Source organism: Pseudorca crassidens, chromosome 8, assembly GCF_039906515.1.
Source record: "Pseudorca crassidens isolate mPseCra1 chromosome 8, mPseCra1.hap1, whole genome shotgun sequence".
NCBI classification, from domain to species: domain Eukaryota; kingdom Metazoa; phylum Chordata; class Mammalia; order Artiodactyla; family Delphinidae; genus Pseudorca; species Pseudorca crassidens.
The window spans coordinates 22,561,545-22,578,553 of NC_090303.1; the positions used below are offsets into that span (position 1 = coordinate 22,561,545).

At 42.7% G+C, this 17,009-nt stretch overlaps 2 protein-coding genes and 1 long non-coding RNA gene across 13 annotated transcripts in view; 1 reads left to right on the forward strand and 2 right to left on the reverse strand.

Moving 5' to 3' along the window:
* Positions 1–17,009, forward strand: part of PHTF2 (putative homeodomain transcription factor 2) — a 168,459-nt gene that overhangs the window by 129,118 nt on the left and 22,332 nt on the right. For 9 of the 11 annotated variants that reach the window (XM_067746052.1, XM_067746044.1, XM_067746049.1 and 6 more), the window contains 2 exons: positions 9,883–9,945; positions 14,730–14,870. The exons of 1 other annotated variant lie outside the window; for it this stretch is intronic. The gene's annotated coding sequence lies outside the window, so the exon portion shown is untranslated. The remainder of the gene's footprint in view (positions 1–9,882; positions 9,946–14,729; positions 14,871–17,009) is intronic. One more of the 11 variants, XM_067746047.1, reaches the window with a different exon arrangement.
* The window catches only part of MAGI2 (membrane associated guanylate kinase, WW and PDZ domain containing 2), a 1,357,470-nt gene continuing 1,344,791 nt past the window's right edge, over positions 4,331–17,009 (reverse strand). Inside the window, exon 22 of the mRNA XM_067746035.1 lies at positions 4,331–4,578. Within this exon, the coding sequence (XP_067602136.1) occupies positions 4,445–4,578 (134 nt within the window). The 3' untranslated portion in view covers positions 4,331–4,444. The remainder of the gene's footprint in view (positions 4,579–17,009) is intronic.
* LOC137228922 (uncharacterized) lies at positions 10,333–14,734 on the reverse strand. Its single transcript, XR_010945408.1, has 2 exons — positions 12,813–14,734; positions 10,333–10,708 (listed from the first exon to the last, which is right to left on the reverse strand). It is a non-coding gene; the product is annotated as an uncharacterized lncRNA (long non-coding RNA).

Consider the following 17,009-nt stretch of genomic DNA (forward strand, 5'->3'; position numbering starts at 1 on the left):
CCACCTTCCCACAGATTCTCATTAAAGCTCTCCTTGGTCTCCACGACTTCCTGCTGTCTGCCACTAAGAAGTCTGACTCCCTGATCTCTGTCAAGGGCAGGTCTGTACTCAGCTTGGGAATTCCAGAGATAAGGGCCTAAGCATAGTGGTGGCCAGGAGGGTGCTTCTGGGTAAGGCAGCCTAGAAGGACACCCGGAGTGGCTTAGAAAGCTCTTCTCGAGGAGCCATCCTACTGGTAGATAGTAAGTCTGACCATCTGCCTTTTTTCCCTTGTCCCCTCTGTCTGTAAACCCTTCCCAATGCCCCAGGCATGCAATTAGGTACTTTTTTTTTTTGGTGGTACGCAGGCCTCTCACTGTTGTGGCATCTCCCGTTGCGGAGTACAGGCTCCGGACGCACAGGCTCCGCGGCCATGGCTCACGGGCCCAGCCGCTCCGCGGCATGTGGGATCCTCCCAGACTGGGGCACGAACCCGCGTCCCCTGCATCGGCAGGCAGACTCTCAACCACTGCGCCACCAGGGAAGCCCTAGGTACTATTTTTAAAATCAGCTTTTATCTAAGCATCTTATGGGTTATCTCTGCTCCCACAGAGGTGCAGGAAACTCTGACAGCACACTGATTACACCCCACTTGATGGGGGCAGCCTGGGAAGTTGAGATGGACAGGGCAACTCTCTTGCCTGCCCTGCCAGGAGGTTTCAGTGCTTATCTCTTAAGTCTCTGAGATTTTTTTGCAGTTTCCCCACAGTATAGAGAGTGCCCTATATCAGAGTGCTGGTGTAAGATGGATTTCTTTCCTTCTTTTTTTTTTAAACCATGCTTACTCAGGCACTGAGGAATATAGTTCCTGGCTTTTAAGAGAAGGTGCCTGTTGGGCTCTGAATAAGGCCATTTCCTCTGCCATTAGAGACTTTGGCCTGAACAAGACCTTTTCCAAGAAACCATAGGCCCATATTCTGGTATTCAGCATTTCATCCCTCATCCTCCCACCAGTCCTCTCTAGGGTTCATAGGGTTCTAGAAATTGAACACCACCATGAAACAATCACCCAAACTCATTCTTCCACTTTACAGCCTTAATAAAATGAAGTTAAAAACACAGACCCCAAAAACCTTTAGTGGAACTTTAGACCTAATATATGTGAAGGGCCTTTTCCAGAAGGAATAATAACTAGAAGCCACAAATAAAGCACTGAAATAAAATCCCCCTTTGAATTATGCATAAGCAAAGTAAATTAGTAAAATTTAAATGTACTTTAAGAATAGAGATTTGCCATTTGCTGGGACTGGGGTTTATTTCATTATTGAAAAGGAAGGGAAAAAACAGAAGTAATAAAATTAGTTGTACTTAATATTGAGGACAAACATGCTTCACATTTTTGATGATCATCTCTAGTCCATCAGTATATTGTCTAGCTGCATCTAGGTTAAAACTGTCATTAAAAGGAGAGTTATCTTATTTGAAGGGGTTGATTGTCTCTTGAGCTGAGGAGATGGGAACACGAGGTTTGATTTTTCTTTCTTTTGTTTGTTCATTCATTTGTTCATCGTGAAGCCCCTTCTCTGCCTGGTACTGAGGAAGGGATATTAACACAACAACAGCTCCTACTCTTCAGGAAGTTTTCTTCAGTATTTAAGAATGGTGCCTTTTGTCATACTTATTCTTCATTTGATGGCTAAAGAAGATGTTTTACTCGTGGTTCTCTTTGAATTTCAAAGGAGAGTCACCTCTTCCTGTCGGGGTAATCAGGGATGAATTCATGGGGAGCAGTGTTTTGAACTGGGTTTTCAAGGGTAAGTAAGATTTTGATAGGTGGAAATGGGCAGGACAAAGGCACTTCAGGGGAGAGGGGAGAATGGGGATAAGTATCTGGGAGATTCCAGTAATATTTACTCAGGAAGAGAATCCTTTGGAGTAAGATGAGAAGAGTAGTGTGGAGCTGCCCAGTGGAGGCCCTTGAATACAGAACAGAATTTTGTTCTGGGGAAGTTGGGGCAGGGAAGCCCTAGTTTTCTTTTCTGTCCTTGAACCTTCCTGTAGGAATTGGCTTCTCTGCTTCTCAGTTGATGGGCTTGGTTCATGAAAAACTAGAGAGCTTGCTGTTGGATTCTCCCCCTTCCACCTTCGTGGCCTTTGATAAACTTTGGAAACTTCCACCGTCAGGAGCCTGAGGAGCCAGAGCGTCCCTGAGGGGAGGCTTCCTGTGCGGAGAGCCTGTGTGCTTGAGGTCTGACCACACGGCAGCCCTCGTGCTGCTCGCCAGTGCGGGTCAACGATGGGAGAGAAGTCATGAGCAGAACGGGGCATGGGCCAGCCAGCAGATGCCCCCGACCTTTCCGTCAAGGGAAGGAGTTGAATTTGCTTATTCCTGGGATGCCTTCTTTCCATGCTTTAGTCTACCCTGCATTTGTCATTTTGGTGGGGAGCCCCTGTCTCATTTGGCATGGGTTTTGCAGGTTTACAGGCTACGGTTTGCTGAGCTCCTTTGCTAATATGAAAAATCACATTTCTGTTTTTCTCTGGATTGCTTGAATTTTAAAAATTTGAGCAGTTTTTAATTTTTTTTATTTATTTAATTTTTTTGGCGGTATGCGGGCCTCTCACTGTTGTGGCCTCTCCCGTTGCAGAGCACAGGCTCCAGACGCGCAGGCTCCGCGGCCATGGCTCATGGGCCCAGCCGCTCCGTGGCATGTGGGATCTTCCCGGACCGGGGCACGAACCCGCGTCCCCTGCATTGGCAGGCAGACTCTCAACCACTGTGCCACCAGGGAAGCCCTGAGCAGTTTTTTAAATAGCAAGGTTGAAATTCTCAAGTCATCTTAGAGGCTGTAATCCTGTAATTTCAGCTCCCTAGCCTCATTCCTGACGTTGATCATCAAGTCTGCTATTACGCTGGATAATTAAAGGGATGTGGACATCAGGGAGAGAGCAGGTGGGGATTAATATTTGAAGGGCTTGATTAGTCTTCTGTAGTTCCCGTAAGATCAGCACAGGATATTGTTAAAACTCTAAACTCTGGTACAAAGCATTTTTGTTAATTAGCTAACTATTGCCATATTTGACTTTTCATTCGTTCTTGTACTACAAGGAAAGATCTTTTCTCTTGCCAAGTCTTCCTGATTCATGCCCTGCTGTATCTCTTACAGTCTCTCTATGCCCATTGCTACTTCCATGTACAAGTCTTGTTACCTTTCTCCTCTTCCTGTCCTTCAAAACTGCTCTTATCAGGGTCACCAAAGCCCTACCTATTAATAATCCAGTGATGTCCAATTTATCTATTTGTTCCTTTTGTTGCTTGTGCTTTTGGTATTATTTTGGTACGAAGAAACCATCAGGGTCACAAAGAGTTATGCCTATGTTCTCTTTTAAGAATTTTATAGTTTTAGTTCTGACATTTAGGTATTGCGCAAAGGCATTTGTTAAGGCGGGTATTTTATAGAATTAGGAGGGTTTGAAGAAATGGACTATAGCTCAGGCTTCCAGGAACAACCTTCCAGACCACATTATAGAACTGGGCTGCCAAAGAGCTGCTGTCTTAACCATGACCAGAACGCTGCCACACACCTCTAGCTCTAGGACCATCCCACCTCTGCCACGGTCTGCACCAGCAGAATGGATGCCTTGTGCCCTACCCCTCTTCCCAAGCAACTCAGAGCCTCAGTCTCCTCATCTATAAACTGTGAGTGCCGTCTACCCCCAGGGTGTATTAGTACATTTCACAGCTGGTGTGGCATGGGCACAGCTCAGTGATAATGGATATGGACTGTAAATCACTCATTAGGACTTACTGGTGCCAACCAGCTGAATATCAACCCTCTTGACAGTATTTCAAGAATTAAATGAGCTTGACACAGCAGTGCCAAGTGGCAAGGGTTATCCTGATGGTCCTGGATGCCTAGAGCTTGCCTGGTTTGACTGAGATTACACAAGGTGCCAGCGGTCAGACTGAGGTGGGAATTCTGTGAATACCCCAACACCTTAACGAAGAATGAATGCTCTCACAGAGTTAGAGCAGAAACTGGGGGTGGTAGGGGTGAGAGGTTGGCATCCTGGTCTTGGACTCCTGCATCTGGCTGTCCACCTGAGCACAACGCCCACACACAAGAAAGAGGGCTGGGTGGGGTTTGAGTGCTCAGGCAGGGAGGAGGCTGCTCCATTTCTCAACTGCTATCCTAGTGAAACAGGTGGATGAATTTGAGCCCAAAAGGTAGGAAGGGAGGAGAATAACTGGGAGCATTAGGCTTTGGGGTGCCCTCTGCATGAGAATGATGGGCACTAAACCTGTCTGAGGCAAAGGTGTGGAAAGGAGTAAACACATCGGAGACTGGAGTCCAGAACCTTGAAAGTTTAATGAGATCAGTTAGTGAAGCAGTACCCTATGATTAATCACTTCAAAAGCATCACTTAAATCAAGGAGGATCATGGTGGACAGTGACCATTTAATTTAGCTACTTAAGGGACATTTGGAACAGTGCGCTGTCCGGAAGACTTGGCTTCTAAATCCAGGCAGATAAAGGTCCATTAGGTCCCCAGAGTGGAGGACTTCAGATCTGAGCCAACTCAGCAGACCTGATGCACCTGAATAGATGAGAAAAGGCAAAAGGACATATATCATAGTGAAGCGGAGTCACTGAGGTTTTTTACTTCTTTTATTTTTTATTTTTTAAACGTCTTATTACTTGAGGTCCTAGAAAAGTTATATTAAGAAAGACAGTAACTGAATACAAGGTTATTAGAGGGAATATTGCTATTGTGTTTTGTGAGCAAATGAACATGTTATATAAGCAGCAAGTTATAAGGGCTGTGCACAAAGAGCAGAGTTTAATATTATCAGAAAATAAAGCTTACAAGTGAATATACCCGATGCATATTTAATGAAGAGCATAATCAAGGGATATTAGAGCTATAAAGGACCTGGCCAGTTATTTGGTTCACCTCCTCATTTAAGCAGACGAAAATAAACGCAGGACTCAGGTGTCCTGAGTCTACACCGTCATGAGGGGTGGAGCAGGGATTAGCATTAGGCCACACCACTCTGTCCAGGCCCATCCACTTCATCGTTAATTGTGCTGCAGGAGACCTTAGCTGTAAAATGGACACTTCACGTTTCTGCACTGCAACTAAACAGACTTCGGGGAGGTAGCTGGGAGAGGGAGAATCAGACTGAGCCAGGGTTGCTCAGGAGATCCTGAAAGGCTATGGATTTGGAACCCAAAGGGCAAAGCCTCCCTCTCCTCTGAAAAAGGGTGTCTAGAGCTTGGGCACCTGCTTGCCCACCCTTTGCTCCCAACTGCCCACCCAGGCAGCTACCGAACTTGGAGACAACCTGGCTTAAGAGGGTGAAGGGGTGGGTACACGTTAGTCTAGGGAAGGGGTGCTCCCAAATCAGTCTGTTCCTCCTGGTGACCATCCTTCATTTCACCATTTAAATATACAGCTCCTTTTTCTCATCTTTCTTACTGTCTTTTGAATGGATTGCCTTTCCTTGCTTGTTCTCTTATTCCATTTCCCTCTTTTTACTGATTGGGAAGTTAAACCCTCTATTTCTACTTTTTTTAGTGTTTGTCCTTGAAACTTTTATATGCATACTTATCAGTACAAATTTAATCAATATCTTAATTCTTTTTCTGTAAAAATAAGGACATTCCACCACTTTTAACTCAGAACCCCTCTCCTTACTTCCAAGCTATTGTTGAGTGTTTTAATGTCTTTTTTAAACCCTAAAAATCAGAAATTGTTATTATTTTATATGGTTAGCATTTATATTTACTTCCATGTTTACCAATTTCTTTATTCACAGTCTTAGCCCTGCCTTTTCTTCTGAAGTATATCCTCCCTTTGGGTGCAGGTCCTGTTGGTGGTAAACTCCCTCAGTTTGATTGTTTCACCTGTCTTCTTGAAAGGCTACATAATTCTTTGTTGACAGTTATTTTCTCTCAACAGAGATTTTCCCGCTCTTTCATGGCTTCCTGTGTAACTGTAGGCAAGTTGGCTATTGGTCTGTTTGTCATTACTTGTAACCAAGATGTCTTTCTTCTCTGGGTGTTTTTGGGATCATCTTTATCTTTCTTGTTTGGTGGTTTTACTGCAACAGGTCTAAGTGGGGATTTTTTCTTTTCATTTATCTATGTGCTTCTTGTCTGTGTAGTAATATCTCATGAATTAAAAAAACCTCTCTGCTGATATTTCTTTACATTTTCTCTATTATTTCCTTTTGATTCAGACATCTGTTAAACCTCAATTCTATCTTCCATCTCTCCTTACTTTCATATTTTCTATTTCCATGCCTCTATTTGCTTAATTTTGGGTAATTTCTTTGGATCTATCTGCCTTTTTTTTTTTTTTTTTACAGTATATCTAATCTACTGTTTAATCCACTTGTCGTTTTCAGTTTTAATATTTTTCCTTTCTAAAATTTTCACATGAATCATTTTCAGATCTTTCTGGTTCTCTGTTTTCTTGATCCTTCTCTGATTCCATCTTCTTTAAACATTTTATACATAGTAATTTTGTTCCCAGTAGTTCTAACATCTGAGGTTCTTGGAGATGTAAATCTATTGTGTTTTGTTTTTCCTGACTCCCACCCATGTTGATTTATTTCCTTCTATATTTGGTAATTTTTTACTGAGGAATAACATTTGATTGAACTTACTTTGTTTCTCCACAGAATTTGTGCTTGCTTCTGCTTGGGCGTTAGGTAGTGCTACCAACCTGACACCACTTTGTTTTAATTTATATTTATATTTTGAAAATATTTATTTATTTACTTATTTATTCATTCATTCATTTTACTTTTACAGACCGTAAGGGGGTGGGAGAGGGAATAAGGAAAGAGAAGAGACCAGTCTGGCAAGAACACTGGGCACACTTGGGTGGGTCCCTCCTGCGCTATAAGAGTTCATGCAGTGTGCATTTAACCGTGTGAGCAGTAGTGCCCTTACAGGCTACTGATGCTCGGGGAGGAAGTGTAGAGTGGAAAAATCAAAAATTAAATCTGAAGCTCTTAAATGTTGTATCGGTTTTTGTTTTTCTGGGGGGATGGAGATGCTGTGATCTGCAAAATAGTTCAGGGACTAGGTCTGCAGCTAGGCAGGTAGTGGCACCACGTGATCCTGCTGCTGCTTTGAGCAATTCTTCACGCTGTTTGCTGGGCTCAGGCTGTAGTGATGAAACCATCTGTACACGGAGCTTGCAGCAGATGGAGGGGGTGTGAAAGAAGCCAGAAAGGCAGCGCACCTGTGCGAGAACTGAGGGCTTTGGACGTAGTCGTACTGGCCATGAGGAGCCACAGGTTGTTCTAGAGGAGAGGAGAGTTATAGCCAAATGACATGAGGTGGAGGAAAGGGTGTCCATGTGATTGATAAGAAAATAAATTATTATGAAGGAGAAAGGCATGTCAAATGATGATACCAAACTCTGCCTGGAGGGAGTGCTGTTTCCATCCTTCGCGCTCCGCTCCTCCAGGAAGCCTTCCCGGATAGTGCCCCGCCCCCACAGGCCCCTGAAGACCTGGACGGACCAGGTCCCAGGGCGGCCTCCACTCGGCCTGTCTCTGGATCTTGGTCTTGTTCAGGGGCAAAGGGAGGCCAGGGAGGCACGGTAGCTGCAGTGAGGCGGGGGTCCTGGCAGGCTCAGGAGGTGACCGCGGCCTGGCCCTGGGATCTGGGCGCGGGTTCCCGTCTGGAGGGGACTGAGCCTCACCAGCTCCAGGGCTAAGAGCAGAGAGCAGAGTGCCCGTGGTGGCTGTCCCCAGCTCATCCTCTTGTTTTAATTTTTATAGTAGAGCTTGATAGCATGAGTAGTGTAAATGTAACCTCCACACAAGGGTGAAATAAAGCCTAAGGATGCAAATTCTGAGAAAAAAAATTATAATTCATTTTTTTCCACCCGGGGTTATGATGGAGATAGGCTTCCTCTGCTGGGAGGTGAATTATTTTTCTGCCCTGAGGTCTCACAAAGGGTGTACCCCTCTTGAGGGTCCTGGCTCAGTGTGAGAGTCTGAGGTGCACCTCCTGCTTTGCATAGTCCAAGTTGTTTTCTCTGGTTCTCTGTGTGACAGAAGCATTGACCTTCAGGGCAAACCAAGCTTGTTTGTTTGGTCTTGTTTTTCGGGGTATTTTTGGTTTTGTTTTCCATTTACTGTCTACAGACCTGGTTTTAGCTCACTGCTCCTGTTTTGCCCCTTGAACCTGATGAGTTGCCATATTTTCATTTGAGCTCAGCAATACTTTATTGTTTCCCTGTGTTATTGCAATATAATTGATATATAACATTGTTTAAGTTTAAGGTGTATAACATGATTGATATATGAACATATTGCAAAATGTTTGCCACACTAAGTTAACATCCATCACCTTATATAGGTACAGAGATTTTTTTCCTTGTGATGAAAACTTTTAAGATTTACTCTCTTAGCAATATACAAATACTGTATTGTATATCTTTCAGAGATACAGTACAGCATTGTTAACTATAGTCATTGTGTTTTACATTAAATCCCCAGAACTTACTTATCTTATAACTCGGAGTTTGTACCTTTTGACCACCATCACCCATTTCTCCCACCCTCAGCCCCTGCCTCTGGCAACTACCAATCTGGTCTCTGTTTCTGTGTGTTTAGTTTTTTTTAGATTCCATATATAAGTGAGATTGTAGAGTAGTTGTCTTTTTCTGTATGACTTATTTCACTTAGCATAATGCCTTCAAGGTCCATCCATATTGTCACAAATTGAGACGATTTCCTTCTTTTTAATGGCTGAACAATATTCCACCTGATATATATACCACATATTCTTTATCCATTCATCCACTGATGGACACCTAAGTTGTTTCCATGTCTTAGCTATTGTAAATAATTCAACAGTACTTTAAAGAGTATGTTTGTTATAATTAATCCCGGATCTAGTATTCTCAGGGAGGAATTTTCATAATTGCAATCCATAATCCTACCAGAAGAACAGTCCCCACAAGTGTATGATTTTTCATAGCTGACCTAACTCCAAAATGATCTTAGGTGGCTTACAGACAGTGGTATGCTAGAGTCATCATGTACTGGCTTATAAGAAATTTATTGTTAAACTTTTAGGAATCTTGCAAGTCGTTTGTTAAACACAGCCATCATTAAAAATTAAATTATGTAAACTTACAATTAAATAAATCATATTAATAATAAATACTCAAATTCATCACTTTCTAATTATGTTTCACTGTTACTTACACTGTTGAGGTTATTTATGTCCATCGTATCTGTGTGGTGAAAATGCTACAGAAAGGTGTCCTACTGCACATCTCTTCCTAAATCCACTTCGAGCAACCTCATGTTGGTATCTTGAAATTGGCCATAGTGGGAGTATTTACACCAGGGAAATGGGCACACACTACAAATCAACTCTTTATTTATTGCTTTATTGATCATCTAGACTTCATATTGTGATGGAGAGAATGATAACAGTGCAGAGTAAACACGGAAAGTGTGTCTTGTCCATAGTAGTTACATTATGAATAGCACAAAAAGTTGAGGAAATATTCTTCCAGTATTTGGAAGCAATTGATGAATTTAGCAAGACAGTTGCTTACATAATGAGGAATGAGTGGATTTCTGACACATGACATAGATCTTTGTTGCTTCACTTTTGTCTTCCTTGTTAAAGTAAATGGAAATGTCAACCAACATTCATGTCTAAACTATTCTTGATTATTGGTTGCAACCATAGGTTAGCTGTGGATAAAGGGTTTGACTAAAATCAACAAAAGCATTCTATGAGAATCAACTGGCTGCAAGGAATTTACAGTAAGAAGTATTGTGTATTTTCCTTTTGTTTACTGTGCATTATAGGTCATTTATAGCAGCAAATTTGTCATATACATGTACATTCTTTTCAGAGAACCAGTTGTGGAACATTCACCAGCCCACCTCTGCTCATAGGGATGTACAGATACAATAAGGTAAGATTTGAAGTAGATGAGAAAGAAAAAGGAACAGCAAGGAGAGGGCCCCACTAGAGCTGCAAATGATGCTAACAGACAATTTCATATTACAGAGGGCAGACGTAGGCTATGGTAGGCCACAGATTTGCCTCTAAGCTTCCTAGCACATCTTATATAAAGGAAAATTTGATCACGTACTGAATCTTCAGTGTTTGGGTCAGAAGTTGTAGCGTTTTTCCTAAGCCAGGTCCAGAAGGAATTTTATCCTGAGGGTGTGTGTAGAGGAACAGTGTATTTTTATAAATATCAATAATGTCCTTAAAGCAAACCTCATTTAGAGTCACAGGGATGCTTCCGGGAGAGCCCCTCTCTGAAGGCTGAAAAATTCTTGCCAAAGTGTATTTCTTTCTTTTTTTAATACATGTATTTATTTTATTTATTTATTTTTGGCTGTGTTGGGTCTTCGTTGCTGTGCGCGGGCTTTCTTTAGTTGTGGCGAGCGGGGGCTACTCATTGTTGCAGTGCGCTGGCTTCTCATTGCAGTGGCTTCTCTCGTTGCAGAGCACGGGCTCTAGGCTTGTGCGCTTTAGTAGTTGTGGCACACGGGCTCAGTAGTTGTGGCTCGCGGGCTCTAGAGCCCAGGCTTAGTAGCTGTGGCGCACGGGCTTAGTTGCTCTGCGGCATGTGGGATCTTCCCAGACCAGGGCTCGAACCCGTGTCCCCTGCATTGGCAGGCGGATTCTTAACCACTGAGCCACCAGGGAAGCCCCAAAGTGTATTTCTGTAAGAGACACATATTGAAGTATTTGGGGGTGAAATAATATGAACTCTGGGACTTGTTTTAAAATTCTCCACAGAACAAAGGAATAAACAAACATCTGTTGAAGTGAATAATCGAAGCAAAAAGAGCAAAATATTGCTAAATATTGGAGCTGGGTGATGGGCAGTTGGGAATTCATTAAACTCTTGTCTACTTTGAGACAAGATTGAATCTGATCCATGTGTCTCTTGTCATAACAGCTCCTCCTCCCTCTCCCCAACACACCTTATCTCCGCTTCCCCCTCCTTGCTATTCATGTGGTAGAAAAACTGGGTCTTTTGTCCTGCAGAACATCCCACATTGTGGATTTGGCTATTGCTTTCTCATGGTGACAAAAAGTATTACCTTAGCAGAGAAATCCATTAAACTCAGAGATTATCCTACAGGAGTGATACACGGGTCAGGAATGTTTTAGTGGAAACAAAAGGGAAGAGAAATGAGCCATCTGATCAGAGGAAAGGAATCACAGTAAACAGGGGCACAGCCCACAGGGAAGGTGAGGAAAATGGGGGCTGAAAAGGAGAGGAGAGCCCAGAAGAAACACTCTAGATAAGCTTCATTTACTCCTGATTTCTGAGTTCTTTGTCTTCCAGCACCTCCCCTTCCTTACCCTGGCACCTTAACCCTCAGGCAGAGTGGTGGGGGTAGGTGTCAGGGACATTTTCCCCCTTCTGGTTGCACTGTCGAGCTAACACTTAAGCAATTTAAAAAAAAAAAGTATTTCTCTTGAACCACATGCTTTTAAAAAAGGACAAATACATTTAAAATCAAACCAGTTTTGAAGAGGCAGCATCTTTTTTTTTTTTTTTTTTTTTTTTTTTTGCGGTACGCGGGCTTCCCACTGTTGTGGCCTCTCCCGTTGCGGAGCAACAGGCTCCGGACATGCAGGCTCAGCGGCCATGGCTCTCAGGCACAGCCGCTCCGCGGCATGTGGGATCTTCCCGGACCGGGACATGAACCCGTGTCCCCTGCATCGGCAGGCAGACTCTCAACCACTGCGCCACCAGGGAAGCCCGAAGAGGCAGCATCTTTATCATCTGCCATCCTTGGGATTCATTTCACATTCAAATAAATAGAAAACTACTTGCAAAGAGGCACATTACACCCAGATTTACCCAGGGGTAATTTACAGGTGGCATTTCATGCCATAACTTAATGGCACTTTATCAACATTGGATTTTCTGGGCTCACTGATTAGTTCATGCTATATGGAAAGTGCTTTGCCATAATTTTTCATTAGCTTCACAAGTTACGCCATTTGGAACCATGTAAGGTGGCTAATGTTTCAGTGGTTTTCAAAAACACTTTGCAGTCAAGAAATTCAAGCACCAAATGCCAGTGACTCAGGAACCATTAGACGTCTGAGACATGACCATGACTAAAGATTAGCTGTAACAGTATTTGGATATTTTAGAGTCTTTGAAATATATGAACGCTCATTAAACTAATGAAGATGAGCGTCAGCCCTGGGCTCTTCCTGTGGCTCAGCTGCGGCCAGAGGGTGGTGGCTTCCAGTCCAGGCATACTCACTGCCAACCCTGTCCCTCACCTCTCCTATCTGCTAAGGCAAATACTTCTGCTTCCCAGGCATCACAGAAGATGCCCTCACGTACTCTCCAGGAAGAACCGGTAGCAGTCTAAACCTGGGAGATGCTTGACAGCTGAGAAGATTGGTCTTCCTGGAGAATTGCCTGGAGGGTTTGTCTAGGACCTACCAGTGGGTCTTCTCCAGTTTCTAAAAAATGAAATACAACAGGGTGAAATGGAATGGGAAACCATCAGAGCATGTGATAACGACAAGTACTATTTTGTGAAACCTTTGTTTCAATTATTTATGTAGGTATATGTGTGTACTGAGACATAATGTGGAATGTATTTTTAAATGTGAGCTAAGTCAAAAGGCCTTGAAGAATGCTGCTCTCAGAATGTATAATTTACCGCTGGAATAAGCCAGACTAGTAAGAAGCTGTTGCCTGGACACATCACAGTGGCTCCTGAAGCAGTGCTAGAACATTTCCATAATAACAAGTTTAAAACAATACAAACCTTTCCTCTCATGTCTTACCTCTCTGAGATATAGGTGAGCTTAATGAATTCCTCTGCTCAGGTAACAAGTTAGCATTTGTTCAGTATTCATTCACTCAACAAACATTTACTGAGACTGTTCAAGGCACTGAGATTATAATGGTGGGAGAAAAACAGACAAAAATCCCTGTCTTAGTGAAACTTGTATTCAAGAGTGGAGGCAGCACAGACTATAAGCAAAGGTAAATCAGTAAAACAGAAAATGTTCAGTGGCTGTAAGTGCTAAGGCAAAAAAATAAACAGAAAATGGTAACAAGGAGCATTTGGGGGCTGTACTTGTTTTCTATTTTTCTGTATTACAAGTTACTACAAACTTAGCACGTTAAAACAGCACACATTCAAGACAGTATGGTACTGGCACAAAAACAGAAATATAGATCAATGGAACAGGATAGAAAGCCCAGATATAAACCCATGCACATATGGTCACCTTATCTTTGATAAAGGAGGCAAGAGTATACAATGGAGAAAAGACAGCCTCTTCAATAACTGGTGCTGGGAAAACTGGACAGCTACATGTAAAAGAATGAAATTCGAATACTCCCTAACACCATACACAAAAATAAACTCAAAATGGATTAAAGACCTAAATGTAAGGCCAGACACTATAAAACTCTTAGAGGAACACATAGGCAGAACACTCTATGACATAAATCACAGCAAGATCCTTTTTGACCCACCTCCTAGAGAAATGGAAATAAACACGAAAATAAACAAATGGGACCTAATGAAACTTAAAAGCTTTTGCACAGCAAAGGAAACCATAAACAAGACGAAAAGACAACCCTCAGAATGGGAGAAAATATTTGCAAATGAAGCAAGTGACAAAGGATTAATCTCCAAAATTTACAAGCAGCTCATGCATCTCAATATCAAAAAAAAACAAACAACCCAATCCAAAAATGGGCAGAAGACCTAAATAGACATTTCTCCAAAGAAGATACACAGGTAGACAATAAACATGTGAAAGAATGCTCAACTTCACTAATCATTAGAGAAATGCAAATCAAAACTACAATGAGGTATCACCTCACACCATCATCAAAAAATTTACAAACAATAAATGCTGGAGAGGGTGTGGAGGTAAAGGAACCCTCTTGCACTGTTGGTGGCAATGAAAATTGATACAGCCACTATGGAGAACAGTATGGAGGTTCCTTAAAAAACTAAAAATGGAACTGCCATGCGGCCCAGTGGTCCCACTGCTGGGCGTGTACCCTGAGAAAGCCATAATTCAGAAAGAGTCATGTACCACAGTGTTCATTGCAGCTCTGTTTACAGTAGCTGAGACATGGAGGCAACCTGGGTGTCCATCAACAGATGAATGGATAAAGAAGATATGGCACGTATATACAATGGAATATTCCTAAGCCATAAAAAGAAATGAAATTGAGTTATTTGTAGTGAGGTGGATGGACCTAGAGTCTGTCATACAGAGTGAAGGAAGTCAGAAAGAGAAAAACAAATACCGTATGCTAACACATATATATGGAATCTAAAAAAAAAATGGTTCTGAAGAACCTAGGGGCAGGACAGGAATAAAGACACAGATGTAGAGAATGGACTTGAGGACACAGGGAGGGGGAAGGGTAGGCTGGGATGAAGTGAGAGAGTGGCATGGACATATATACACTACCAGATGTAAAATAGGTAGCTAGTGGGAAGCGGCTGCATAGCACAGGAAGATCAGCTCAGTGCTTTGTGACCACCTAGAGGGGTGGGATAGGGAGGGTGGGAGGGAGATGCAAGAGGGAGGGGATATGGGGATATATGTATACATGTAGCTGATTCACTTTGTTATACAGCAGAAACTAACACAACATTGTAAAGCAATGATACTCCAATAAAGATGTTTTTTTTTCTTTTTTTAAAAAAACACACATTTATTATCTTACAGTTTCTGTGGGTCCAGGAGTCTGGAGATGGCTTAAATGGTCCTCTGCCCAGCATCGCACAAGACTGCAATCAAAATGCCAGCTGTGCTGAATTCTCATTTGGAGAATTAGCTGGAGAATAATCTTCTTGCAAGCTCATCCAGGTTGTTGGAAGAATTTAATTCCTTATAGTTGTATAACTGGAGTCCCGGTCTTTTTTTTCTTTTGGCCGTGCCTTGCAGCATGTGGGATCTTAGTTCCCCAACCAGGGATTGAACCCATGCCCCCTGCAGTGGAAGTGCTGAGTCCTAACCACCAGACCACTAGGGAACTCTCTGCCCTGGCTTTTTGATGGCTCTCCACTGGAGGCCACTCTGAGATCCTAGAGGCCTCCCAGTTCCATTGGCCCTCTCACAGTGTGGTAGCTGACTTCTTCATGTCAGTAAGGAAAAGCTCTTGCTCTAGTCTGCTAAGATGGAGTGTTATATCATGTACTGTAATTATGGGGTGACAGCCCATTGTCTTGCTATATACTGTAACCTAATCAAGGAAGTGACATCCCATTACCTTTGCTCTATTTTATTAGAACCAAATTACAGGTTCTGCCCTCACCCAAGGGGAGGGGAATTTGAGGTGTGGCTCCTTAAGGGTCACCTTAGGGTACACCCAGACACAGTGAGGTTGCAGTTTTAGACAGGGTGGCCAGAAAAGGCATCCCTGAGAAGTATCATTTGGGTAAGGACCTGGGGAGGAGAAGAAGAAGAGAGTCATGTGGCTATCTTGGCGAAGAGCATCTTCCCAAGAGGAAAAAGCAAATGCAAATCCCCAAGGAACATGCCTGCCATTTAGAGACAAAATAGCCTGTGTGCTGATGAGAAAGATCAGAGAGGGACAAAAGGATGCTTGCAGGAGAAAAGAGAATAGCTGGAGAATTGTCTATGAATAAGCAAGAGGAATCTAGTGCAGAAGTGAGCAGGTTGACATTTGCTAGTAGCAAAGACCAGAAATTCATGGTAAAAGGCTTGGAGGCAGAGTATATGGGCACATATACAAGTGTAGCTATGGTGATGGGAACTTCTACTTTCTCACTGAACTAGGAAGCAAGGACATCTGCTGAGAGTGAGGATTAGGAAGGAGGTGTTAGCGATTTGAGGGGGAACAAGAAGGATGACTATTTGAGGAAATAGTCATCCATGAGAATGGGATGGGAATGGCTCCCTCCCGGGAATGGATCAGGGAATGTCATTCTGTTTGCTTGACAGCATACAAGCCCCACCTGACCTTAGTGGTTATGAATTTAAGGAGAGACCAATCAGCATGGTTGGGTGTTTTTCACTGACCACAGTCAGTATATGTGGAGCTAGGCAAGATACATGCAGGGAGCTGGATTGAACCAGGGTTGTGGTTTAGGTAAGTGAATGTACAGAAGAAGAGAGGGGCGAGGTGCAAGGGAGTGGTTGTGGTGATTGACCATGGAATTTAAACTAGGTCAGATCCAGCAAGCAGAAAGTCAGTAAGGATACAGTTGGATTGAACAGCACCATCAATCAACTGGATCTAATTGACATTTATACAGTTCTCCTCTCGCAATAGCAGAATACTCATTCTTTTGATGCTCACATGGACGATAGAACACATTCTGGGACATAAAACATACCTTAATAAATGCAAAAGAGTAGAAATCTTACAAAGTATGTTCTCAGGCCACATGGAATTAAACTAGAAATCAGTAACAGAAAGATAGCTGGAAAATCTCAAAATCTTTGGAGATTAAACAACACACTTCTAAATAACATATGGGTCAAAAGTGAAGCCACAAGAGAAAATTTTAAAGTAAATGAAAATGAAATTACAACATCAAAAATTATGGGATGCAGTAAAAGCAGGGCTTAGAGGGAAATTTATAGCAATGAACGCATATATTAGAAAAGAATGATCGAGTCAGTTGACATGAGATTTAAGGCTAAACATTTTATGGAGGAGCATGGAGAGGTGCCGAAAGTGATATGAGATGCAAGAAAGACACCCTCATGGAACAAGAGAAGTAGGAGAGAAAACAGCCACCACTTGAGAGCCTGCAGGGAAAGCAGTGTCCCAAGGGGAAGCTAGGTTCCAGTGAGAGCACAAAGATGCAGGAAAGTTCAGAGAAGAAATTCAGGTTGTGGAGATTTTGCTGATGATTTTCAGAGAGCTCCGTGGAAGGGTTTCAGGGAAGGGGGTCAGAAAAAGGAGTGTCAGAAAGGGGTGGGTAAGAGTTTGAGGGTTAAAGGATGCCCAACCAAAGCAAGGTTAAGGGACAGGAT